Below are 26,882 nucleotides of genomic sequence, written 5' to 3' on the forward strand. Positions count from 1 at the left end.
CCAGTACGACCGACTATCTACCAGTAGGGGTGCTGTTGTGCCAACAGAGAGAGAGAGAGAGATGGTATTAGTGCTGCACTGTTGCCTGCTAATGAGAGAGAGAGAGAGGAGAGGAAGGGGAGGGGGGGGGGAGAGGGGAGTTGCACCACTCAGTTCACACGAGTGTGATTTTTCCAGATCAACCACCATGAACGTGCATTGTAAATACAATGCTGGTCTGTCTGTCAGTGATAACGGTACACGTTACCCAAACTCAAAACCCTGGACGTTTGAAGGATTTTAGAACCCCCCCCCCGACAGCCCCCCAAAAGAGGACATGTCCGGGCATGAGAGGACGCATGGTCACCTTACCTAACCCCGATCTTAACCTCACAAAAACTATTAACCTCAAAACCACCTGGCCTGGTGGAGAGGGGCACTTTATCTAGATCTATCTGCTTCTTATCTCCGCTTCCAGCAGGCAGGGGGGGGGGGGGGGTGGGGTGGTGTGTGCGTGTGTGTGTGTGTGTGTGTGTGTGTGTGTGTGTGTGTGTGTGTGTGTGTGTGTGTGTGTGTGTGCGTGTGCACATGTAGGCGTTTGAGTGTGTCAGTCAGCTGTGAGAAAACGTTGACCCCTTCAACCCCCCCCTACTGGTTTTGCGAGTTTGTGTGTGTTTGTGCTGTACCTTGATGTGATAAACAGGGTTTTGTGAATGAAGTCCTTGGGATCATTTGTTGAATGAGATAATTAGACATGATTAGGCATTTGTCGTGTTTTCAAACCTTTTGGCAGTAAACCCTATGCACGCACGCGCTCGCGCGCGCGCACACACACACACACACACACACACACACACACACACACACACTTTCCCACTGATGGTACAAAGTAGACCATTATCGAACAAACGCATCACCACTCCTGCGTGTATCAGCCCGGCTCCACCCCTCTTTCTCTCTCTCTCCACATTCCTCCCTCTCTCATTCCATTCCATTCTATGGTAGAGAACTAAAACTACCAGCCAAGCCTGCCCCACACAGCACACACACACACACACACACACACGCACGCACACAACTCACACGCGCACAAGGAAGAGAGACATGTCCTAGCGTGTTCCTCAGAGAGAGAGGGAGAGAGAGAGAGAGTGTGTGAGAGAGAGGAGGGCTCATTTGCACTGCACTTGTCGAAGAGGACAAGCGAGGATTCTCATTCTATCAGAGTGGGAGAGAGAGAGAGAGAGAGAGAGCTTGCATTTGGACTGTATTTATGAGGAAGGCAGCGGCGGATTCTCCACTCTTTAATTCCATAGAATGACACGCAGATTGGCGCACTGTAGCAACGGATGACGGGGCGCTGCTTCTGTGCAGGATTTGTATCATCTTGTGAATACGATGGGACACTAGAAAAGATGCATCTTTAAAATGGATAAATAAACCAGGTGTTTTATTACATACATCTCTAACGGACGTTTCTTGTGGGATTTTATTTGCTCTACTTCCATCTATCGGAACCAACCATGGGTTTCTACGGCACTCTGAAGCTCATCTTCTATAAAGTGAGTCTGTGTGTGTGTGTGTGTGTGTGTGTGTGTGTTCAGATGACAAGGCGTTTTCCGAGTGTGGGAAGAAATGACAGTGTGTGCAAACGCGCATGCTTGTCAGTTGAACCACTGCGGAACCGGCGAGAGAGAGGACAGAATGTGACTCTCTCTCTCTCTCATCTCTGATCGATTAGTCTGATAGATGAACCACTTAAGCTATATTTTATATTTTGTCCATGTTGTGAGTTTATAGATCAGATATTTTTGGTATTTTTTGGAACATAATTAAATTAATTGTTTCATTAAAACAGGGTTTTAAACACTAAATTGTGGACCCCCCTCTCTCTTCCTTCTCTCTCTCTATCTCTCCTCTCTCTCCTTCCTTAATTCTCTGCTTCTCTTTCTATCTTTCTTTTTCTCTCTCTCTCTCTCTCTCTCTCTCTCTCTCTCTCTACTCACCTAGCCTTGGTAAAAAATTGCCTACACTCAATGTATTCCTCATTTGCATGCATATGCAAATGAGGACATGAGGAGCTGTATATAGATGCATTGACATGACATGGGCAGTGCAGTTAATATCCGATGAAAGCAGATATGGCCTCATTACTGTTTAAATCATAATCTGCATAATAATCAGATTATTTTTTTTAATCTGCAATGTATGTAGGCTACTCATTGTAGAGCACTGTGGTTCTCAAAGTAGGGCCCGGGGACCCCCAGGAGTCTCCAGGGGGTCCCCAGCAAAGTTAGTTCATGTAGAATCAAAATCAAGCTCATAGCGCGCCACTCGGTGGCGCGCTATGAGCTTGTAGATCTGCTATTTTATGTGGGTTGCTGGTTTCCAAATATTTCTACACTAGCCTGGCATGTCCAGACTGATATCATATATAGTCTGATTATTAGTCTGATTGGTCACCCACGACTCTGGGGTGAGCAAAATGTAATTCAAACTGAGCAGTGCCAGACCAATCTCCCCAGGGATTTATTTAGTGTTTTTCCTGTATAGCAGATTCGGTTGATTTCCAGGCTAAATGTACATATATATATACATGTGGTGGTCCTTGACCAGTTGCTCCAAAAGTTGAGTGACTGAAACGACAGAAAGACATGGACAGAATCATAGATGGATGGATTCATTAGATGGATGGATGGATGGGTAAATAGGCGTTTTGTACTGTATGGTAGATAGATTTAAGAGTCAATATTTTGTAACATGATCATGCAAGTATGTGCAGTGGAATGTAGGTGTGACATGCTCTGACTGCTAGCAATGTACAACATGGAATGAAACAAAACAAGATCATTAAAGACGAGCTCTTATACTAACAAGATTTATATTAAACACGTGTACTGAGCTTGTAAGTTTGTAAAAAAAAGAACATTTTAAATAACCTTATTGTTATTATGAATTAAGTATTAATATAGAATTTGGATTTGCATCTTCCCTGGGTTACTTAGATAATAGGTAGGATATTTAACAGCAGATATTTAACTGTAAATATTATGTGCTGATTAATTATCTACTAGATACAACCCAGCGAACATGCAACTTATGATAGATAAGTACAACTTCTAAATCGGTGTTCATTTTGTTGACTAAGTAAGATTTTGATATTTAGTCGACTAAGACTAAAACAATTTCAGATGACTAAAATAGGACTAAAACTAAATGTATTTAAAAGACTAAGGCTAAACATTTTCTGTCAGAATGAACACTGCACTACATCGATGTCCTGTATAGGTACTAGGTAGGTAGGATGGATGGGTATTTGGGTGGGTGGGCAGATGGATGGATGGATGGATGGAGGAGAGATGGATGCACTACATCGTATTAGTGGGTGGGTACTGCTGCAGTCGGAAAACAGACCATCCATGTACTGCAGTGTCTGCTGTAGGTGATTAAATTACAAATTAATGGGATTATATGAATGGCACACACACACACACACACACACACACACACACACACACAGAGAGAGAGAGTACATATCGATTTAAGAGTGACAGTGTAAGGCAGGAGGCTGTGTGTGTGCAATGAACATCACTGTGTGTGTGTGTGTGTGTGTGTGTGTGTGTGTGTGTGTGTGTGTGTGTGTGTGTGTGTGTGTGTGTGTGTGTGTGTGTGTGTGTGTGTGTGTGTGTGTGTGTGTGTGTGTGTGTGTGTGTGTGTGTGTGTGTGTGTGTGTGTGTGTGTGTGTGTGTGTGTGCGCGCGCTGAACGCAGCACGTGTTGCAGTCTCTATTTTTGGTTCAACACACTCGGCTCCACATTCCCCTCGTTTACCACATTCCACTGGGAGAGACGATGTATAGAACAGAAGAATGAGAAGAGAAAGGGAGAGAGAGAGAATGTATAGAATGAGGATGAGAGAGATGGAGAGAATGTAGGTATTTTTATGAGAAGAACAAGAGAATGTGTGCATACTGAGACGAACAAGATCCTAAAAGAGAGAGAATGGTATATGAGGTGAGGCAGGGAAATGAAAGGGTGTGGAGAGAGAGAGGATAAAGGGAAAGAGCGACAGAAAGGGGGGAAAAAGGAGAAGTAAATAGGACAGCTGTGAAATCTTACCCAATTGGTTCACTGTATGTACAGTAGAGACAACTAGGGATTCATGTTTACTGCTGGTGTTGAATTTACCCACAGGATAGTGTGTTGTGTGTGTGTGTGTGTGTGTGTGTGTGTGTGTGTGTGTGTGTGTGTGTGTGTGTGTGTGTGTGTGTGTGTGTGTGTGTGTGTGTGTGTGTGTGGGCTCTGTTGTTGCTATAGAAGACGAGTCAAACTCTGTTAAAGGGACACGTCACCCTTTTTGCAAAAACATATACGTTAATGACGTTTAGAAAATCTAGAACACTTTCATGGGGGTCTTTATGTGTGTAATATGTGGTTTTAGATTTTTAGCAGTGAGCCCAGTGTCTCTGATGTCATGGACACTGGGCTCACTTCCTTCCTGGACTACATGTTGTCTCAGTAAGACAGCCCTCTCTCTATTCACAAGGAGAAGCAGTGCACCAAAGCATTATGGGAATTGTAGTTCAGGAAGAAAGTGAGCCCAGTGTCTATGACTTAGAGTATATATGAATAGAGACGGCACCCAGAGGAAACCCTGAGGCGAAATGGACATTGTGCCGAATTTGGTATTGCAGCGTGGGCCCAAACACATGATCCGTTGGTCCGTTGTCTATCATTGTGCACGTTCACGATGACACGTGAACGCACGTGAACGCGTGCAATGATAGTCAACGGCAGCGCGGTCATGTGTTTGGGGCAAATCCATCCCAGAATGCACTCTGTTCCTACCCGGAAAGAGGAGTGAAATCGCCTCATGCGCTTTAGAGAAACTTAATGCAACTGGATGGGAGGAGAACTCGGAATAGTGTCTTGAGACAACTTGTTTTTTTTTAATACTGTTTTTATTAGGCATTTTTTGTATATGACAACTTCAGAATATCCTTGACAATGATAATGAGTTATTCAGTTATATAAAATGAAAGATAATGACAGGTAATGTAAATTCCACATACATAATAAAAAAGATATATAAATGTGATAAACACGAAAAAACAAAAAACAGTTAAACAATGACAAATGTGAACAGACAAACAAAACAAAGACAACAGGACAGACACTCTTGCTCTCAAACTTTCCCAACACGTTGTTGTAAATTAACTGAATTACAGACATTTCTTTTTAAATGAGAAAAAATAAAATAAAGAAAAGAATACTCAACTTTTTTCTTTTCTTTCCAATTTTCTAATATGTTATCTATTGTGTAGGAGGGGTTAGCGTGCACCTATTGAAATGGTCAATGAAGGGTTGCCATGTCTGGTAAAATCTATCTTCACTCCCTCTCAATTAACTTGTTGTGATTTGACACTATAATAAAATTTGAATTGAATTGAATTGAATATAGTTGTTACTTCGTATTTTAACACGAGCGATCCGTTTTTAACATAACAGTAGAGTTGTTCAGGCATTAACACGAATTAAATGGATGGAATGGATTTCTTGATTTCCTCGTCTGAGAAACATTGCTTGGAACTTGGAAGTGACATTACACAAGCTTCCGTTTCTAACGTGCATTAGTTTTAATAGTTATATTAGTTCGTATTTTGAATTGAATTGTGTCCACAATTCCATGCTGTATTGATGTAGTACCATATAGGGGAGACACATTGATCAATAATAACACTAAGATCTATATAAGAGTCCATTTGGTTACCAACTCTCCATCATTCAGCTGGGGACCACCTGAAACCCAAGGACCACTGGTTGAAAACCACTGGTATAGATGGATGGATACTGGATAGATAGGAAAAAAAACAATCGTTCTAATTAAGGTATACTTCATTCTTTTCATGGATGGATGGATAGATAACATGCAAACCAATGCTTCTCATACGAGGAAATCAAGGAATCCATTCCATCCATTCCATTCGTGTTAATGCCTGAACAACTCGACTGTTATGTTAAAGACGGATCGCTTGTGTAGCGCCTCGCGTTAACATACGAAGTAGCAGCTAAATTCTGTAAAAAAACGCATCGCGCTTTTATTCTTATTAGCGGTGCCTGCCTGCCTGGCTGACAGCCTGTCACTCAAGACGGCCGTGGATCCATAATCAGAGACACTGGGCTCACTGCTAAAATATCTAAAAACCTCATATTACACACATAAAGACCCCCAGGAAAGTGTTCTAGATCTTCTAAACGTCATTAACATATTTATTTTTGTTGCAAAAGGGGTGTGTCCCTTTAATATTGCTAGAACGTTAATATGAACCATATTAACATTCTAGCATAGCATATCTCAGTTTAACACAGCAATCTATCTATCTCTCTCTCTTTATATATATATATATATATATATATATATAAAATGCCTCCAATGCCTGGCTTTGTGTGTTCCACCCGTGACCTCATGTGTGTGGCCAAGCAGGGGCGGAGCCAGGCAATCTTTATGAGTAAGGAAACAATACGAGGTAGGCGGACCAGGCATCCCCTCCCCCACCCTATATATTAGCTTATATATAGGGTACACTAATTAGATGATTGGTAAATGATTAGCCATGACAGCGACATACACTTTTTATTTTGTACTTTCTTTTCTTGAACCCCAAGCACCGATAATCACGTCAAAACACTGTATATCCATGGCTGTATTCAAGCCATGGATATTGGTTCACAACCAGTACATCGGCTGCACGTAATTCCAACTGATTGGTTGAGTTGGTGGCTCATTGATCAGAGCTATGAATGATAGATCCCCGGTTTTCTGTGGACACCGGCGACAGACGTGTGCAAAAGCAGCAAAGCGAGGGACCTCTGGTTCTCCCCCCCAGTGTGGGTGGTGGTGGTGGTGTAAGCTTAGCGGTGTGGTGGTAGCTGTCTCAAGAATCAAATGAAGAATGAGGTCGGGACTCAGTGACGGGACATTGTGTGTGTGGTGTTTATATATCGTGACGTGGAAACTGGTTCTAGGGATGCAGCCATACAGGCACCTAGCACACACGTTTCACACTAGAGTGTGAAAAGACCCAACATTGGAGGCAACAATGTTTGGCTTTCAGAAATTATGATAAAGGGAGAGGGGTTAGGGTGATATTGTAATGTCACTATATCACAGTTTTTTTTTTTTATTGGAACGTTTGACTGTCAAGGTTTCAGCCTCCAGGAAGAACCCCTGAATACAATTGGGAACACATCATTGCACATACATGTAACAACCACACCAAGGGGTCTAATGAAGTACTGTCACCTCATATGAAAAATACAAAAATCACGGCAAACCATCACTAAACTGGTATATTTTACCCAACGTAATATGTTCCATAAAAAATACAGCAATACATGGCGACTTGAGGTACTCTTCTTTAATATTTCATCATGACATGAAATATATATAGATATCATGGAGGGCAGGGGGGCTGGAATCCCATTGTGGGTGTGTATAGGACTTTTCTCCATCACTAAACACTGGTGAAATTCACCCAAACACCTGCCTGTAGAAAAAAAATCACACACGTGTGAACTGAGTGGTGCAATTCCCCCCCCCCCCCCCCCCCCCTCTCTCTCTCTCTCTCTATCTCTCTCTCTCATTAGAGTCACTACCTCTCTCACTCTCTCTCATTAGAGTCACTACCCCTCTCACTGTTTCTGGCGCCCCCTACTGCTATTTTTAAGTCACATACTCATGCTCACACGGACACACAAACAAGTACGAGACAGACACACACACAGACACACACACAAACACGTACGAGGACATTGCAAGCTGGTTGTAGGAGTGGTTGCACCACTCAAAAACAGGGGATGTGGGCAGGGAAACGAACCTGCCTTAGCAAGCACTGACAGGTTTTAGCGTGACTGACAGATTTAGCAGGTTTTCATGGTAATCTACGGTCGCAACTAAACCCCTCCTGCATCTCTCTCTCTCTCTCTCTCTCTGTATCAGATGAAAAGGAAGTTGGATCACGGACCAGACGGGCGACCGTTTCCTTCTGGGAAGAAACAGTGTAAAGACAAGAACTACCTCAGGTTGGTGCGCGCACGCACGCACGCACGCACGCACGCAGTGGGGGGGGGGGGGTTGATGGGGTCAAAGTTTTCTCACAGCTGACTGACCTGCAGGTCAACACACTGAAACGCCTGCAAAGACATACTTGTGCACACGCACACACACACACACACACACACACACACACACACACACACACACACACACACACACACACACACACAGTATTGCCACATCATGTATAGATACAGTACATGAACGGGAACATTAAATATGTAATAACAATACAAACACAGCATTAAATGATTCTGCCGTGAGCTAAATATCAATTTGGCACTTGCTCAATGTTGGCACCAGACAGTGCCAACATTGGCACATAAGTGTGTGAAAGGAGTTTTGTTTAAAAGAAACAATTTCATTTTATTTTAAGTCCTTCACATTAGTAAGTAAATATCCTGCACATAATTCTAGTTCATTAAAACTCTGAACTCTGACTGTGGATAGGTGGATTATTGCTAATAGTCTAATGATCAATCAAAATAGGTTGGAATTATTTATGTGGATTACAATTTATGTTTGGCGGCTGTAGCTCAGGAGGTAGAGCAGGTCGTCCAAAGATCCCTGGGTCGGCGGTTCGAATCCCGGCTCCTCCTGTCCACATGTCGAAGTGTCCTTGGGCAAGACACTGAACCCTACATTGCCTCCAATGAGTCGGTCGGTGTGAGCTCGCCACCATTGGTGTGTGAATGTGGGAAGGGAGGACGCTGGCGTCGACTGTTCGCCGCTTCACCTCCAAATGTATGAATGAATGAACCGCTTTTAAAGCGCTTTGAGCACTTGGAAAAGCGCTATAAAATGCAATTCATCATTATTCATTATGTTGACATGGCACATCGACTATCTTCTAGAAAACAAAAACATGGCACTGAAAAAAGGTTGCAGACACCTGGTGTAGTAGACTTAATGCTATCTAGTTTTAGTTAGTTAGTTATTTTATTGACACAATAAACGAAAGGTCCTCCATTATAGCGGCCACTGCAGAGAGTGAGCTCAGTCTGGTGAAGCTGTGTCTATGCGAGATATGGCCGAGCTACCACCAGGCTTTTCAGCGTGCGTTTGCGCATATACGCACACACACGTTGTAGCTCGGCCGTCAGGGAACACGCTGTTCTTCATTTAGTATGCCCAGTCTCACATTGATAACATACGGTACGGTACAGTACAGTACAGTGCAGTGCACAGGTGGTGTGTACGCCTCCACCTCCTCATCTCCACATGCCGTCAGCGTGTGCAGAGCACAGCTGGCGTATTCTCAATGGAGGAAAAGTAACTTAGTATACAGCGGTTCCCAAAGTGGGGGTCCAGGGACCCCCAGGGGTCCTTGAGGGAGTTCCAGGGTGTCTCCAGCTAACCAAATGGACCCCTTATGGGTCTGTAAATCTTGAGAGTGTACAAATTGAACCATTTGTACACTCTCGGAGTTAACCCATTTAGGCCTGAAAAAAAAAAAAGTCATCTGAAAGAATATTCAAAGATGTGTGCCGCATTTTCACGATTTTTCAAAAATAGCAGACCTGCAAGTTCATGAGCTTGTAGATCTGCTATTTTTCAATAGCTAAAAGTATAACATAATGATTTTACAATATAAATTGGGGGTCCCAGAGATAAGAGACTAATGCATGAGATCCGTAGACTGATTCATGTCAAACCAGGGGGTCCTTAAGTTGTAATTAAACGGGTTGAGAATCACTGCTAGAGACGTAGAAATCTTACCTTACCATACCTTTTCAAATGGGGGTCCGCTGGCTAATTAGTGTCAATATGGGGGTCCTTGACCTGAAATGGTTTGGGAACCACTGACTTATTAGTACATCAAAATTTTGAAGTGCTTTTATTCCTCCTGTTTTCAAACAATTATTATACTATTTGAAATGAAATAGGACATTCTGCACAACGAGTATACTTTTACTTTTGGTACCTTGAGTACATTTTGAGTATTTCTATATTGCAGTATTGATACTTTTTACTTAAATAAAACGGAACACTGCACTACATTTTCCCACCACTGACTGCTCTTCAGGTGTGGGGGGCGGGGGGCAGATACTAACTGTATGTCAGGGTTCATGGCTTGGTTACAGTAGGTAGTCTTGTTCGTATTGATCGTTATGCTCTATATAGTCTATCTATACACTCTCAAGCTTGAAGATTATTTTGTATTTTATTTCACCGGTAGTCCAGTGTAACACACCTTTGCACCCACCCGCCATGTTGATTGATTTGTTTCCCTGGCAAATGACACTGTGCAAAGTGTCAGTGATCACCACCAAATGAGCTCTGTTCATTTGGCTTCCTGTTACTTTAACAACGTCGTTATGTCAGGTTGTACTTCTATTGTTCTGTGGTTGAATGTTGAAGTTAATTTCCCAAACTGTGTTTACGATAGATGCATTGTAATAACGTGGTGTGAAACTGGGGGCAGTTCAATGTGATGGTCTGATGAGGTGTGTGTGTGTGTGTGTGTGTGTGTGTGTGTGTGTGTGTGTGTGTGTGTGTGTGTGTGTGTGTGTGTGTGTGTGTGTGTGTGTGTGTGTGTGTGTGTGTGTGTGTGTGTGTGTACGTGTAACACGACCGCTCAGGACGGACTGCAACAGGTTGCAGAGGACCGTTAAAACAGCAGCTAAAATCATCGGCAGCACAGAATTACCCAGTCTCCATAACATCTACACCACTCGTTGTATGAAAAAAGCCCACAACATCATGGAAGACACTAGCCATCCCGCAAATACCCTGTTCAAACCACTCCCTTCCAAAAGAACGCTACCAAAGCATCAAATCTCGCACCACCCGTCTCAGTAACAGTTTCTACCCCCAGGCAGTCAGGCTGCTGAACAGCTGACCTTGAACTGTATTGCACTGTTTTGTCACTTCACTTGCACATTTTTTGTCTTTTTCTTGCACTATAGATGTTTGTTTATGTCCTGTCTCCTGTGTATGAAAGACTGAGAGTGCTCTGAGCAAAATAATTTTCATTGTATTTATACTCTGTATCTATACACATGACAAATGAACCTGAACCTGAACCTGAACTTAATTATATTCCGCTTACTAATATCTCTCTCTCTCTCTCTCTCTCTCTCTCTCTCTCTCTCTCTCTCTCTCTCTCTCTCTCTCTCTCTCTTTCTCTCTCAGTCCCTCTAGTCTCGTTCCATTTCAGACCACACCGACTACATTTGGTGACCTGCGGTTAGCCAATGGGCATTCAGCTCAGCGGAGACGCGTCACTTCAGGTCCGCCCCCAACAGGCCTACAAGACTGGCTTCGTACATTTCAGGTATGCACACGTGACACACACACACACACAGTCACACACACACACACACACACACACACACACACACACATCAAATAAATGCATCATTCACATTCATGTAAACACATTATTGACTAAACTGTTCTCTCTTTCAATCCGTCCTTCGTCTCTCTCTCTCTCTCTCTCTTGCTCTCTCTCTCTCTCATGATAGGCGTGGAGTGGTCCTGAGAGGCTATTGGCTCTGGATGAGTTGATTGACAGGTGTGAGACCAATCAGGTCAAACACATGTTGCAGGTCATCGAACCTCAGTTCCAGAGAGATTTTATATCGCTACTGCCTAAAGAGGTACGCACACACACACACGTGCGCACATGCACAAACAACACTGTCCACAGTAATGTGACAAGCTGATAACAAAATTGTCGCTGTTGAAGTGACATTGATTTCATTGGTTGATCAGAAATGTGGCGTCAACGACAAACGATAAGAAGTTCACTCAATCTACTTTTCAAATGGCCTTTTTAAGAGCAGTTATTTGCGGTGTAATCTCCTACTTCCGTTAGGGTCGAGGTCCATAATGTGAAGACCTTGAGTCTACTGGTTCTCAAACATTTTCATGACAAGGACCCACAAAGTAATATGTATTTGGTAGGTGTGTGCGATATGGTGATAAATATATATATCATTGTACAATATATACAATGTATATGCCTTTTCAGAGATATTGGCTGGGTTTCCCAAAGGGAACATGCGTAGCGAGTGGGGGTGTGGTTCTTAAGGGCAGTCTTCCACCACACGTCCCTTTCACTGTGACCGGTCAATAAAAGAATGCTGAATTAGCTAGCTTTAAGCCTGTTGTATTGGCAACTGACTGCACACACCCTTTCTTTCCCCCCTTTTTTAATGATCTAGCTATACATCATTATTACTCACAGGGATTCAGGGATTTGCAGAGCTCCAGACATCTTGTTGAAATATCATATCTCGCTTGTTCTTTTTTATAGTGACTTGTGCTGACCAAACACTGCATGCTCTCTCTCTCTCTCTCTCTCTCTCTCTCTCTCTCTCTCTCTCTCTCTGTCTCAAAATGCGGGAGAGCATGGTCGAGTGACTATCAGTTTCTATTGAGAGAGAGAGAGACTGAATTTTCCTAAATTTGCTCTCACGGATGATCAAAGAATCTTAAAAAAATATGGCAAGATGGCGGAAATCCTCTAGATGATGCTGAAAAATATTAATTTAATTACGACTTTTTATTATTTAAATGAGATGAAGAAAGTCACCACTCACATCACACATTTCTCTGCAAATGGTAGCACTACTGCCCACAGGTCGACACGTGTGTGTGTGTGTGTGTGTGTGTGTGTGTGTGTGTGTGTGTGTGTGTGTGTGTGTGTGTGTGTGTGTGTGTGTGTGTGTGTGTGTGTGTGTGTGTGTGTGTGTGTGTGTGTGTGTGTGTGTGTGTGTGTGTGTGTGTATAGGCTAAAAAGGCTTTAGGGAAACGGGTTTGGTTCTAAATGTATTCATGCAGGTCGCAGGAGGCCTTACGGCTGTGCTCTAGTCTAGGTTGTATGTGTCTATATTGTCGTGTTTTCCAAAATAAGTGTGTAATTGGCTGCCATGCAGGGCCGGCAGCACACAGGCTTCTGTGTGCGGCCTGGAGGGCATGTGCGCATGCGCTGCACTCCTGTCCGAGCTACGTGCAACCTTTCTTAGTACAGTATATGTGTGCGACCCAAAATCTCTATGGGAAACCCAGCCATTGTGTATATATTGTGATACAATGAATGCACATTCTATGATTTGCAGTTCTATACCTTAATTACCGGTTTCGTTCAGCAAAACAGTTTTTGTTACCCGGCCTGTAGGTGGTTGTACTGTTTAAGTGACTTGAAAAATAACCATAAAAACCAACATGAAAAAGAATCGTGATAATATCGTGGATCCGTGATTCAGCTTGAAAAAATATCGTGTTATTACATTATTCCATATCGCCCACCCCGGGCCACGAACCCCTATCTGTAAAGAGTTGAGTGATTTTCTTTTCACTTTTGTCAACGTGTGAACTTTTTAAACTGTTGCTTAATTTAGCTGGGGACCCCCTGGAACCCCCTCAAGGACCTCTGGGGGTCACTTTGTGAAGCAGCTCTCAAGTCCACTCCAAACCCAACTTTGGCACCACAGCGGAAATGCTGTACATCACTGACTTCACCTTCTGTCTCCCCTGTGTGTGTGCGTGCGCGTGCGTGCATGCAGTTGGCTCTGTACGTGCTAACGTTCCTGGCTCCCAAGGACCTACTCCAGGCCTCTCAGACGTGCAGGTACTGGAGGATCCTGGCTGAAGACAATCTGCTGTGGAGGGAGAAATGCAGGGAGGAGGGTATGTACACGCACTCACTCACGCACACACACACTTATAGGCATGCACATACACGATCGTGCACACACTGAGATATTCGCACACACATTTACACGCATGTATGCACAATACACAGTTATACCGACTCTCACAGTCACACGCACACATAATGACACACACACACACTGATATATTCTACAGACACACATAGCCACTGCACTGCACCACATACCGTGTGTGTGTGTGTGTGTGTGTGTGTGTGTGCGCGCGTGCGCATGCACGCACGCACGCGCCTGGGCTTTGTGCCAGCCAACAGAAATGTACTGTGAACACTGCAGCCATATCAATGAAACTAGCTAGCGTTAGCATTACACTTCTAGCATACCAATGAAGCTAGCTGCCCACTGTGCCACAGCCAATACCAATGAAGCGAATATCAACGATTCAGGAATATCAACGATGCTAAAGATAAGGCAAAATGAAGTCTTATACCCAAGTGCGTATGAATTGGGCATTAAGCCCAATTCATGTGTGTAATACGTAGCCAACCTAGAATGTGTGTTCTAGGTTGGCTACGTATTGGCTTTACCAAAGGATGCAGTATTAACACCAGGCGGCACCTGGCTGCTGCTATCGTCCTAATGAAGCCAGCATGTTTTAGCTAGTAGGCCTACGCTACTGTCATACTAATGCATCTGTGTGTGCTACTGATGGCACATATTGTACAGATAGCACAGGTTACAGTATGCTACCGTCATAAGATAACCTGTTAGCTGTATGCTACTGTCATAAGATAACCTGTGCTAGCTGTATGCTACTGTCATAAGATAACCTGCTAGCTGTATGCTACTGTCATAAGATAACCTGCTAGCTGTATGCTTTCTGTCATAAGATAACGTGTTAGCTGTATGCTACTGTCATAACATAACCTGTGCTAGCTGTATGTCGGCTTCTACGGGCCGATACATACCGTACTCCTATTTTACCGCTGTAGTGCCGAAATGATTTTGGCTCGTCAGAAATTTTCAGTAGCACCGAAGAGCCGACATTAGGACGGTACCCACCCCCCCCCCCCCCGAACCTCAAATGACGTCACATTGTAGGCCGAACCGCCGTTTATTCGGTATAAATCGCGCATAATGATGCTATAGCTTTATAGATATGTGAATGTATAATTATGTTACATTATGAAGCCATCAAATACAAATGTAATATTTGTACTCTGTCTGTCTGTCTCTGTCTGTCTTGTTTGTCTCTCTCTCTCTCTCTTTCTGTAGGTATTCCAGAGTGTGTGTTGTCTCGTAGGAGGAGGAGTATTAACAATAGTCCATGGAAGTCTGCTTTCATCAGACAACATCGCATAGAGAGGAACTGGAGAACAGGAGACACACGCACGCCAAAGGTATGCACTCGCACGCACGCACACAGCTACTTGGGCCATAATCGCCTCTGTCGCTGTGGTAACAGCTGTGTGATCAACGGAAGCGACTCGATTCGTTGTTTATTTGTGCAGTCAACTAATGATGAAATTATGGTGTAATACTGTTTAACAAAACATTTAACATCTGTCATCATCATCATCATCATCATCATCATCATATCTACCTCTCTCACTCACACTGTGTTTGTCTCTCTGTCTCTTGTGTCTCTCAGGTGTTAAAAGGTCATGATGATCATGTGATCACATGTCTTCAGTTCAGCAGTGACCTCATCGTCAGCGGTTCTGATGACAACACGCTCAAAGTCTGGTCTGCCGACACTGGAAAGGTACACTACTGTGTGTGCGTGTGTGTGTGCGCGTGCGTGCGCGCGCCATGGGTCAAAATCAGAGAGGCCACGTGTTATTTTCGTTCACCATAGAAACGTGAAGTAGAACAATAATTAGGTCACAACAGCCGAAGACGAGATCCAACACCTGCTGGCCTGTATATGCGTTGTGCGCGTACCCGGTACACATTTTGCTGTCAAAGCACGCTTGTGTACAGTAATCGATGTGCTTGCAATTTCCCTCCAGCAGCTCACTAAGTACAGCACTGACGATGTATTGACCCACATGACGTCACATGACGTCACAAAGGAAGGTCTGGTTGCCTACTGCAACCACACTAATTGACTTAATTAGCGTCCCCTGGTCCATAGGGGCCCCCGGACACCACTTTGTTCTAAAGTACGCAGAACGCTGTTGACGCCTTGTGAGTTTGTGCCGTAATCGAGTCACATCTTCACCCAGAGGCGTGTTCTAGAAACACTGTCTTAACCACGTCAAACAAACTGCGTCTTCTATGTTTTTCTCTGTCTCTCCCTCTGGCTGTGCCTCTCTCTTTTTCACTGTCTCTTGCTATCTGTCTCTCTCACTGTGTGTGTGTCCGTCTGTCTCTCTTGCTGCATGTCTGTCTCTGTATCTCTCTCTCCCTGAATATGCTTTAGTGTGAAACAGATTATGTGTTGTTTTGCGATTTTCTTATTAAATCTCCCCAATACAATACAATGACAACAAAACACCATAGCTAATGGATAGAGAGCCCGCTTGGGAATCAGTAAGTCCCAGGTTAGATTCCCCGGCCCCGGCAATGTGTCGAGGCGTCCCTGAGAAAGACACTGAATCCCTAACTGAGATCCCCCCCCCCTTCCTGCGTTTAGTTGAGAAGCTCTCAACTGGATGAAGCTGAAAAGGGAATTTCCCCTGTGGGATGAAATGGCTCCAATTAGTATTAGAGTTATTAGTGGATAGAGGCCACCTGGTAATCAGAAGGTCACCGTTTCACCTCCCAGCCTACAATCTACATGCTGGAAGTGTCCTTGAGCAAGACGCTTATACGATCCCATATGCTAGAACGTAAAGCTTCCAGCACTGCACCCGATGGGCTATGTCCTTGCAAACGCATACAGTATCCTATAGGCTGGAAGGACAATTGGTCTGCAACGTGATTATTAATTCACAGGACCCACACATCTAAAGCATCACATGATTTCTGATTGAGGCAACTATCAATCCTTTTATTAGTGATTATTATATTGATACATTTTGTTTAAATCGAGGAGCGTCTTTTCTTTTATATATGTATGTTCCTTTTACATAAAGAATCGACTAAATTCATTAGTCCGATTGACCACCTAAGCCCTATTTTATACTTCATCGTCGTCATCATTTTTATAATCAATTTAATCGGTTCGTTCAATTAACTGTTGCTCTCGTTCCCTCCTCTTCACCTCAAGTGCGGACGTTCTTTGAACTTTGAACAGAATGGAAAGACACCTTTTACACTTTGCGTGTAAAACACACACACACACACACACACAAGGGTTGTTTGTTGAGGCAGGTTGGAACAGGTGTGTCTGGACAAAGAAATGTTGTACCGAAACCAAACAGTGAGAGGGGGAGGGAGGGGGAGAGAGAGAGAGGATTTAGCCAGGGATTATGAAAAGCAAACCTTTCAAACGGTGTACTCTGTAACAGACAAACTAATAAATGATGGAGGGATGATGATTGATAGATGGATAGTTAAATGACAAGACATACAGTAGGAGTCAGTCTGGTTCTACTGCACTCCTTTTATTACCTCTGACCTTGTCTCGTTTTCTCGTTACCCCACACACACGCACACGCACACGCACACACACACACACACACACACACACACACACACAGATGTGTGGAATGTCAGGTGTGAAAACACTCCGCCATCTAATCACTCCATTCCACACCTCCTCTACAACCAGTATGTCTGGCTGACATATCGACCATTATTTGTGTCTTTTCTGGTACTAAATCGGTATCGGCAATTATGCAGCCAATGTGTCCCACTCATTATAGAAGGTTTTTAAACATAAAAAAAGGAAATGTCGATCTAAAAGCTCAAAACGTGTCGCAATGCGTTTAGAGCCTGTAGATCTGCTGTTTTGACATTTTGGAATACGGCACACGCATGTATGCCGTATTCCAAAAGGTTGTTGAGGTTTGCTTCATTTTTTCCCCTCCGCGTCATCAGCAGCCATACCCTAGGTGGGGTTAGCGAAAGGGCCTTTCTGTGTGGAGGTTGCATGTTCTCCCCGCGTCCCCTAGGGTAGGTACCGTCACAAAAAACATGCAGTAATCCTGTTCTTTATACTGCCTCCCCCTGGTCAGCCTGATGGAGGGTAAAGGTTGGAATAACGTGTTCGTTCCATGCGCTACGTCCTACCGGGGGAAACTCCCCCCTGTCAGGTGAAGCTGTCTGCTCACTCCTCATGCATTGAAGGAAGCATGAACTTCCGTTCTGGGCTCTCCCCAGGTTGGCAGCGGAAGAGTAGCGGCGCCCTAGAATTACAGCTTAGGCATTTGGAAAATATTTGTTACACAATTGTGGGATCGTCAAAAAAAAATCTATACTCTCCCTATTTATCACTCCATTCCTCTCCCTCTCTCTCTCTCTCCCTCCCTCCCTCCCTCTCCCCCTCCCTCCATCTGTCATTCCATCCTGCTCTCCTCCCCCTTTATCATAAATCTCACAAATGTTTACATAAGCTTCCCAGGCAGTGTTGTTTACCCCCATTGCCTTGGTAACCACTACAACAACACCTCTAAGGTCAAAGGTCTTTCTCCTTCCATTCTCTCTCTCTCTCTGTGAACGGAAGACGGATATTGACTCAAATATTGGACTTTGTCATCTATAATGATATGACATACTCGCATACTGTACACATTATGTAACACACTGTATGCACACATTGGCTGAATTCTAGATGTACTATAACACAAGTTGCCTTAACCTACACACACTGTCTCTTGTCTATTCTCTTTCTCTCACACACACATACACACATGCCCACGTGCGTGCACACACAGTCCTCCCCATGTATCTGTCTTCGGAATGCAGTAGTCAGCAGTATCAAAGTAAAAATACAAATTCCTTCACCTCTCTCACACACACACACGCACTCTGCCTGAGTCAGCAAGACATGTGTGTGTGTGTGTGTGTGTGTGTGTGTGGGTGTGTGTGTGTGTGTTGCACGCTCCATCGCAGTATAATAATGCTGCACATTTCTGTACTGCCATTTTAGGGCGCAGCAGCCTTATTCCATAGCTGTTTCACTGTGTGTGTGTGTGTGTGTGTGTGTGTGTGTGTGTGTGTGTGTGTGTGTGTGTGTGTGTGTGTGTGTGTGTGTGTGTGTGTGTGTGTGTGTGTGTGTGTGTGTGTGTGTGTGTGTGTGTGTGTGTGTGTGTGTGTGTGTGTGTGTGTGTGTGTGTACGTACATACATCCAGAGTGTTTTTATTAGTCAGTCAAAACAGACATGTTTCGCCCACACAGTGTTTGGGTAACCTGGGACCACATAAGGCTTGCCTTCTCAGACAGAAAGAAAGCCTGTGGAACGTTGGATAGAAGGGCGCGGGGTCGCTGGCACGTATGGATAGGAGACATTCCATAGCAAGCCATCGGGCGCACCCTAAACCAAAACTAGAATTGGAAAACAATTTTAGTGAACTGAAATGTAAAAATCTAAACGAGACGGAAAACAAATTTTGTTCAGTTTTAGTACTATTTCGTCAAAGATGCCATGAGTTGTGTGAGCTTGCAGATCTGCTAACGTTTCTCACTGGAGAGAGTTTCAGGTGCACCAACCAATATAGGCAACAAACCCCTTAACCACAGTGCACGCAAAGGGAGAAGAGGCCGATCAGACCGATTTGCACACTCATTGATTCACTCGTATACCAAATTAGATTAATGTTTTTCTTTTAATCGAGTCCCAGCCCTCGTATCAATAACACTGTGTGTGTGTGTGTGTGTGTGTGTGTGTGTGTGTGTGTGTGTGTGTGTGTGTGTGTGTGTGTGTGTGCTGCTCAGTGTTTGCGCACGTTGACAGGACACACCGGAGGCGTGTGGTGCAGTCAAATGGCGGGCGCCACGGTCATCAGCGGCTCCACGGACCGGACGCTGCGCGTGTGGGACGCCGAGAGCGGCGAGTGTGTGCACACGCTGTACGGACACACGTCCACCGTGCGCTGCATGCACCTGCACGGCAACAGGTAGGGACGCACACGCACTTACTTAACCCATTCTGACCTGAGATCAGATTCCTACGAGGTTTCCACTGGACACACACTGGTCTGATTAACCCATTCTGACCTGAGATCAGATTCTAAAAATGTCAGTCGTTCTTCGAAAAATGGCAGACCTACAAGCTCGTAGCGCAAATAATTATCCTCGCCGTTATGGCCATTAGTCTGGCCATGCACAATTTCCTGGTGCCATTTTTGAGTGGTGCAACCACTCCTATAGACAGCTATGTTTGTCCCTGGGTGGGTGCCTGGCTGGGTCTATCGGTCTGAGCACGAAATAGCGTTTGGTTGGTTTTCACAAAGTGTCACTGTTGCGCAGTCTAACACACACACACACTTGAACCTGCGCTCATAATACTGGGGGTCTGGAACTTCCGGGGACCCCCACACGGAGTTGCACCACTTTGTACTTGAGTTGTACTTGAATAATATAAAATTGTGAAAATTGCCAGATTTACAAACTCACGCGCTGTGAGCTTTCAATACGTTGTTTATTAAGTCTTAATCAGCTAAATGCATTGTATTTACTTGTATTTCTCTCTTTTAACATAGTGGCCAAATCAATCAATCAATCAATCAAATAACCCATTTTGGGCGGAAACCCCTTTTGGGGTTAGCATTACGTTATGCTTCAGATATTGAAAAATAGCAGATCTACAAGCTCGTAGCGCGCCACTCGGTGGCGCGCTATGAGCTTGTAGATCTGCTATTTTTTTTAAATCGAAGAACGACTGACATAGAAACATAGCTTTTTCAGAATACTGTCAGGATTTAGAAGACATTTTTAGAATCGTTCCCAGGTCACTCATATTCATATCGGTAGATGCTTTTATTTGTGGTGGAAAATCGACCTCACACACACACACACACACACACACAAATCTGTGTTGCCACTGACTCTCTCTACTGTGCCGTGTGTGTCTCCAGGGTGGTCAGCGGCTCCCGGGACTCAACGTTGCGGGTGTGGGACACCGGCACGGGGGAGTGCGTGGGCGTGCTGACGGGCCACGTGGCGGCCGTGCGCTGCGTCCAGTACGACGGGCGGCGCGTGGTCTCGGGCGGCTACGACTACGTGGTCAAGGTCTGGGACCCCGACACGGAGCGCTGTCTGCACACGCTGCAGGGACACACCAACAGAGTGTACTCGCTGCAGGTACGCGCGCACACACACACACACACTAGTGTTGTTTTCGTCGACTAAAACTAAGACGAAAAATGTTCGTCGACTACCTTTTTTCACGGACAAAAACTAAATAGAAACTAAATGAAAACTAAGCTATGATGACTAAAACTAAGACTAAATATACTGTCAATTTCGTCAAGAAATAAAAACTAGACTAAAATGGACTAGTAGACAAGAGATCCAGTATAAGTGAATTTACACTTGCTGACACATTTACACATGCTGAAAATAGTCGATCTACAAGGCCCGACAAAATACATTTTAGTCGACTAAATCAACTGTAGATTTAGTCGACTAAAATTGCGTGACATTTAGTCGACTAAAACTAGACTAACATCAAAATGTGCTGCCAAAAACAACACTGACACACACACACACACACACACACACACACACACACACGCACATTTTAGTTATTTATTTGATTCCACAAATTACAATTAATTTGAAACAAATATATAACGGGGTTATATATATAACCCATTCTGACCTGAGATCAGATTCAAAAAATGTCTTCTATATTATCCTGACAGTTTTCCGAATATCAGTATCATGGCAAATACAGTACAGCGATACCCCAGGTTTGTTATACTTCCAAGTAATGAAGTAATGGTTGGTACTTGTGGTGTGATCCTGGTGCAAGATAACGCCTGTACAAGTCAAAGACACAGCACACACACACACACACACACACACACACACACACACACACACACACACACACACACACACACACACACACACACACACACGGTGAAGTCAATAAATAAGCAGTCACAGGCTATACCTCAGTGAATTATTATCACAATTGCATTTCAGACTTTAATCTCCTCTCTCTCTCTCTCTCTCTCTCTCTCTCTCTCTCTCTCTCTCTCTCTCTCTCTGTAGTTTGATGGTGTGTATGTTGTCAGTGGGTCTTTGGATACCTCCATACGAGTGTGGGATGCAGAAACAGGTACGCACACGCACACACACACACACACACACACACACACACACAACTTCAACCTGCACTCATAATACTAGGCTATAGTAGTCCAGAATGAAGACAAAAATTACTTGAGTAAAAAAAAGTGTTGGTATCAAAATATACTAGATGTATTAAAAAAGGTTTCTGTCCCACAGCAACGATGCACAGAATAGATGTAAAGTCCTTTTCTATAGTCATGGATTAAAGTTCTCAGTCACCACGACTGATTTCAGTCATTTGGATTCCATAGAAGCCTTCTGTGAAAGCATGCTGCCCACCGAAAATAGACTGATTTCAGTCATTTGGATTCCATAGAAGCCTTCTGTGAAAGCATGCTGCCCACCGAAAATAGTGGATCTACAAGCTCACAACACGTTGCGCTGCGATGTTTTGTGAGCTTGTATTTGAAGTGGTCAAACTAGCAATAGAATACAGGTTTAGAAGCATCTTCCAGAAACATGGCTGTTATGTGGAACAGCAGCAACAATGGGTTTAGAATGATCATACCTAAAACATAATTTTCAGTCTAAAATTGCTTTATTCATGACTATAGTGCAGTGGTTCCCAAACTTCTTCACTACAAGGCCCCCAAATTGACACTAATTAGCCTGCGGACCCCATTTGAAGAGATATGCCAGGGACCCCCATAAGAGAACTGCTCTAGCAGTGATTCTCCACCTGTTTAATTTCAAGGACCCCCAGTTTGACCTGCAAACAGACCTACAGACCCCCATTTAATAGCATCTCTGGGACCCCCAATTTATATTGTAAAATAAATGTTAATTTAACTCTGAGAGTGTATAAATGGAACCAAATGGACCCTAGCCTGACCTAAGCAGAGACATTTCTGGCCTAGATGGGAGGGTCGCGCCTCAGAAATGTGCGCACCCTGATTGGATCTCATCGATCTGTCCGTCACCCCCGGCCCCTCCTCTCCCCCCTAGTGCAGCGCTACGTCACATCATTTAGAGCGACGCCCACCCGGAAGGGTTGACTCCCACGTTTAGACTGGTTCAGCCCACGGCTTTTTCCAGGCTTTCATCTTTCGCGCAGACGAAATGAAAGCCTGGGTATCGAGGCTAAATGGACCCTAAACCATTTGGTTCCATTTGTACACTCTCTGAGTTACGAACCCATAAGGATCCATTTGGTTCCTAACTATCATTTAGCTGGGGACCCCCTGGAACTCCCTCAAGGACCCCTGGGGGTCCCCGGACCCCACTTTGGGAACCATGTCTATAGTGTATAATTGCAGCGTAATATACCACTGTGAGAAAGATTGACTTCCCTGATCACTTTCTGTCTGTCCAGGTGCGTGTGTCCACACGCTGACCGGCCACCAATCACTGACGAGCGGCATGGAGCTGCGCGACAACATCCTGGTGTCTGGGAACGCAGACTCCACCGTACGGGTCTGGAACATCACCACGGGAGAATGTCTACACACACTGCAAGGTGCACACACACACACACACATTTCGATTTCTTTATTTGAATCCACAAATTACAATTCATTTTACAAAGAAACAAATATAACGGGGTTGACAGTTCATGTTCACTTAAGGATACACATGGCACCTCCTTCTCCACACAGACAAACTGCCTATAACAGCCGAAACAGAACAGTATTTGGCAAGTTGTTTGGCTTTGCTTTTTGTCATGCCAGCTATTCTTAGGCCACTCATGGTCAGTTATAATATATATGTGTGTGTGTTGTGCAGTGGTGGAAAAAATTCTCACATACTTACTTTTTTTTTTTCCTGTCGGCCTACTGTGATTCTATGCATCAAAATGTACTGGAGTAAAAGTACAAGTATTGGCATCAAAATGTACTTAAAGCACCAAGGTAGGAGTACCGGTAGAATGTTCCATTTCAAGTTTTAAAATGTATTTAAAAAAAGAAAAAAGTAATGAAAAAAGTAGTGAAGTAGAAGTAAAAGTATTGAAATTGGAAATATTCTAGTAAAGTACAAAAACCTCAATTGTACTTAAGTGCAGTACTTGAGTACATGCACTTAGTTACTGTCCACCACTGGTGTATTGTGTATACTTTCTGTACACTATGTATGTAGGTCAGATAGTTGTTGCCTATTCAGCAGTGTAACACTATAGACCACAGTCCTCTGAGAGAGAGAGAGAGAGAGAATATGGCCTTGAAAAATCTTCAGAAGTATTCTTTTATTTTATTTTCTGTATTGTATTTATTCACAGTGCAAACATCCAATTCCCAATGCCCCCCAAGCTTTCCAACAGACAAAGAAACACAAAACGACAAAACATGCCGCAAAGTAGAAACTATTTTAATTGAACACGAGATGATGTTTGTTTGTGAACAAGGTGACGGTTTTAAAGCTGCTGCTAGAGATGCGAACACAGTGACAGATTCAGATCAGCACTGTTTGCACTCCTTGATGTGTTTGGTGAGGACGCAATTAGACTCCAATGAGCCAAGACAACCAACAAAATTACTTGATTGTAACTTCAAGCTCCCATTTTAACCCACGATAGATTAATCATCCGTCCTTTTTTTTCCTGGTGACTGATATTGTCCTTCTAATCCGTGAGGGGGACGTGTTTATTTATTTTATTTTTTAATTACCCTTTTCATTTACCGGTATTTTATTTAATTATTTTGGAAAATGACACCAAAAAATCCAATTTGTAAGTCGGAGAGAGTACAAATGGAACCCTAACTCCCTTTTTGAAACCAGCTCCTCGCCACTCGCCCTACACACTTCCACTCGGTTTTAGCATAGATATATAAATATCCCCACCTTTCTCTCTCTCTCTCTCTCTCTCTCTCTCTCTCTCTCTCATTAGCAGGCACAGCACTGCTGCCTCTCTCTGTTTCTGGCGCCCCCTACTGGTACTAATAAGTCATATGCTCATGACCACTGATACATAGATAGATACGCACGGACATTGCTGGTTGTAGGAGTGGTTGCACCATTCAACAAAAAAACGGAAATCCGCTGGCGCTCTGAGCCACCACTAGATGGGGCTGTTTGGTCAGTCAATGAGTTTTAACTCTTATGGTCTGCTCTCCCTCTCAGGGCCCAACAAGCACCAGTCGGCGGTGACGTGCCTTCAGTTCTGCCGAGGCCTGGTGCTGTCCAGTTCCGACGACGGGACGGTCAAACTGTGGGACCTTAAGACGGGGGCGTGGCTCCGAGACGTGGTGGCCCTCCAGAGCCGAGGATCCGGTATGAACGCGTCAAAACATTATTTAGGCATATATCCCATTTTGGGCGGGAACCCCTTTTGGATGCATAATGTTGCTTGCTTCCCTTGCAATGATTACGATAAAGTCTCTCTAGAAGCATTAATATTCTAAACGAGAGGCATGTTGGAGTCAGAAATGAAGACAGAAGTACTGTACGCCCATCTGGTCAAAACCATGGAGAGCTCCCTAGATTAGGAGAGACGAGCCATTCTATTGAGCCGTAAACGAGGAAGTGAACGGCAGCACGCATGCGCGGACAGCAAGGAGTATGGTGCAGAAGGAGAGGCCAACCCCAAAAAAGAGAAAAATGTCAGAATTGTTATTTTTTTAAATGATAAAGCGCTAGGACGTGTATACACGTCCTCTGGATCCATCGGTTGTATTTCATATGACGTTTCCACACGTCCTACGTTCTGAATATATTTAGAAAATAGCAGATCTACAGCAGAAGTGGTTACAGTATATGTTTTGTGATAATAATCCACATTTTCAAAGCTGTCAAACAGATGTAGACAGTATTTGGATCTGAGATGTAGTGGACGTAGAAGTAAGTTTTTGGAAATACTCAAGTACAAATACCTCAAAATTGCACTTTTGGTGTTAGCATTATGTTATGCTTTAGCTATTGAAAAATAGCAGATCTACAAGCTCATAGCACACCACCGAGTGGCGCGCTACGAGCTTGTAGGTCTGCTATTTTTGAACGACTGACATAGAAACATGGCTTTTTCAGAAAACTGTCAGGATGTAGAAGACATTTTTAGAATCTGATCTCAGGTCAAAATGGGTTAAGTGCAGCACTTAGTTACTTTCCACCACTGACCAATCCCATGTCCTCTTTCCTCGCCGCAGGCGGTGTGGTGTGGCGAATCAGAGCGTCCGACACTCGGCTGGTGTGCGCGGCCGGGAGCAGGAACGGGACGGAGGAGACCAAACTGCTGGTGCTGGACTTTGACCTGGACGAGAACGAAGACGGCAAGACGGCACCCGAGTGACGGGAACGTGATGATGATGATGTCATCACCACCCTGCGACGGGATAGGGAGGAAGAGGAAGATGACGAGATGAATGCCTAAATTCATACTCCGGTTTTTTGCTGACAACCGAAACGGTGGTCACCTCATCACCTATGACTGTATGACTTGGCCTTTACACTACTTAGATTTTAAACTGGAGGAATACACTGGCGCGCGCACACACACACGCACACACACACACCTTGCTTCTGACCAAAGTCTCATGGCTGGATCTAAGTAGAGACCGTCGGCCCCCGAATGGAGCCTCACAGGTCCGTAACTCTGAGAGTTTACAAAATGTACATTTGTACAATCTCAGAGTCGTGGGGGTCCTTGACTTTTTTTTTTTTTCAGTTTGAAACCCACTGAAAAATAGAGAGACAGACACACATGAATGTTGCAACTTGTCCCTCAGTAGACTGGAACCAACGAGAGGACAGAGACACGACGACACGGGTTTCAGTTACTATAGACGCCATTTTGAAGCGAAGTGAATGTTTACCCGGACTAATTAAATGTAAAAGCCCAGTTCGTATACTTTGTCGCACGGCTGGCACCGTTTGTGCTACGAAGTGTTGAGTGGGACGTAACTCGAGCATATAAGTGGACAGCTGTACGGTCAGGAGACAAATGGATGGAGACACAGCCCCCGACGGACGGACAGATGGATGGATGTATGTACAGAACACGGTCAATGATTGGACGCTTGGGACTCCAGACCAATCAATGAATGGATCGTTCG

At 44.1% G+C, this 26,882-nt stretch overlaps 1 protein-coding gene across 1 annotated transcript; it reads left to right on the forward strand.

Moving 5' to 3' along the window:
• Positions 1-1,431: 1,431 nt before the first annotated feature.
• LOC310875362 (F-box/WD repeat-containing protein 7-like) lies at positions 1,432-26,882 on the forward strand. Its single transcript, XM_083788567.1, has 13 exons — positions 1,432-1,538; positions 7,975-8,057; positions 11,227-11,368; positions 11,559-11,693; positions 13,605-13,728; positions 14,985-15,109; positions 15,361-15,474; positions 19,534-19,715; positions 20,676-20,901; positions 21,820-21,886; positions 23,213-23,356; positions 24,955-25,104; positions 25,977-26,882. The coding sequence occupies exons 1-13, from the start codon at positions 1,500-1,502 to the stop codon at positions 26,117-26,119; spliced, it is 1,674 nt and encodes a 557-aa protein (XP_083644693.1). The 5' UTR covers positions 1,432-1,499; the 3' UTR covers positions 26,120-26,882.

Source organism: Protomyctophum parallelum (assembly GCF_964188405.1).
Source record: "Protomyctophum parallelum genome assembly, chromosome: 18".
Taxonomy (NCBI): domain Eukaryota; kingdom Metazoa; phylum Chordata; class Actinopteri; order Myctophiformes; family Myctophidae; genus Protomyctophum; species Protomyctophum parallelum.

Bases quoted from the DNA above. Each gene is read 5' to 3' on its own strand.
- LOC310875362 (XM_083788567.1), top strand. From the start codon at position 1,500: ATGGGTTTCTACGGCACTCTGAAGCTCATCTTCTATAAA. The intron at 19,716-20,675 runs GTAGGGACGCAC...GTGTGTCTCCAG, and splicing joins ATGCACCTGCACGGCAACAG to GGTGGTCAGCGGCTCCCGGG. The intron at 21,887-23,212 runs GTACGCACACGC...CTGTCTGTCCAG, and splicing joins AGTGTGGGATGCAGAAACAG to GTGCGTGTGTCCACACGCTG.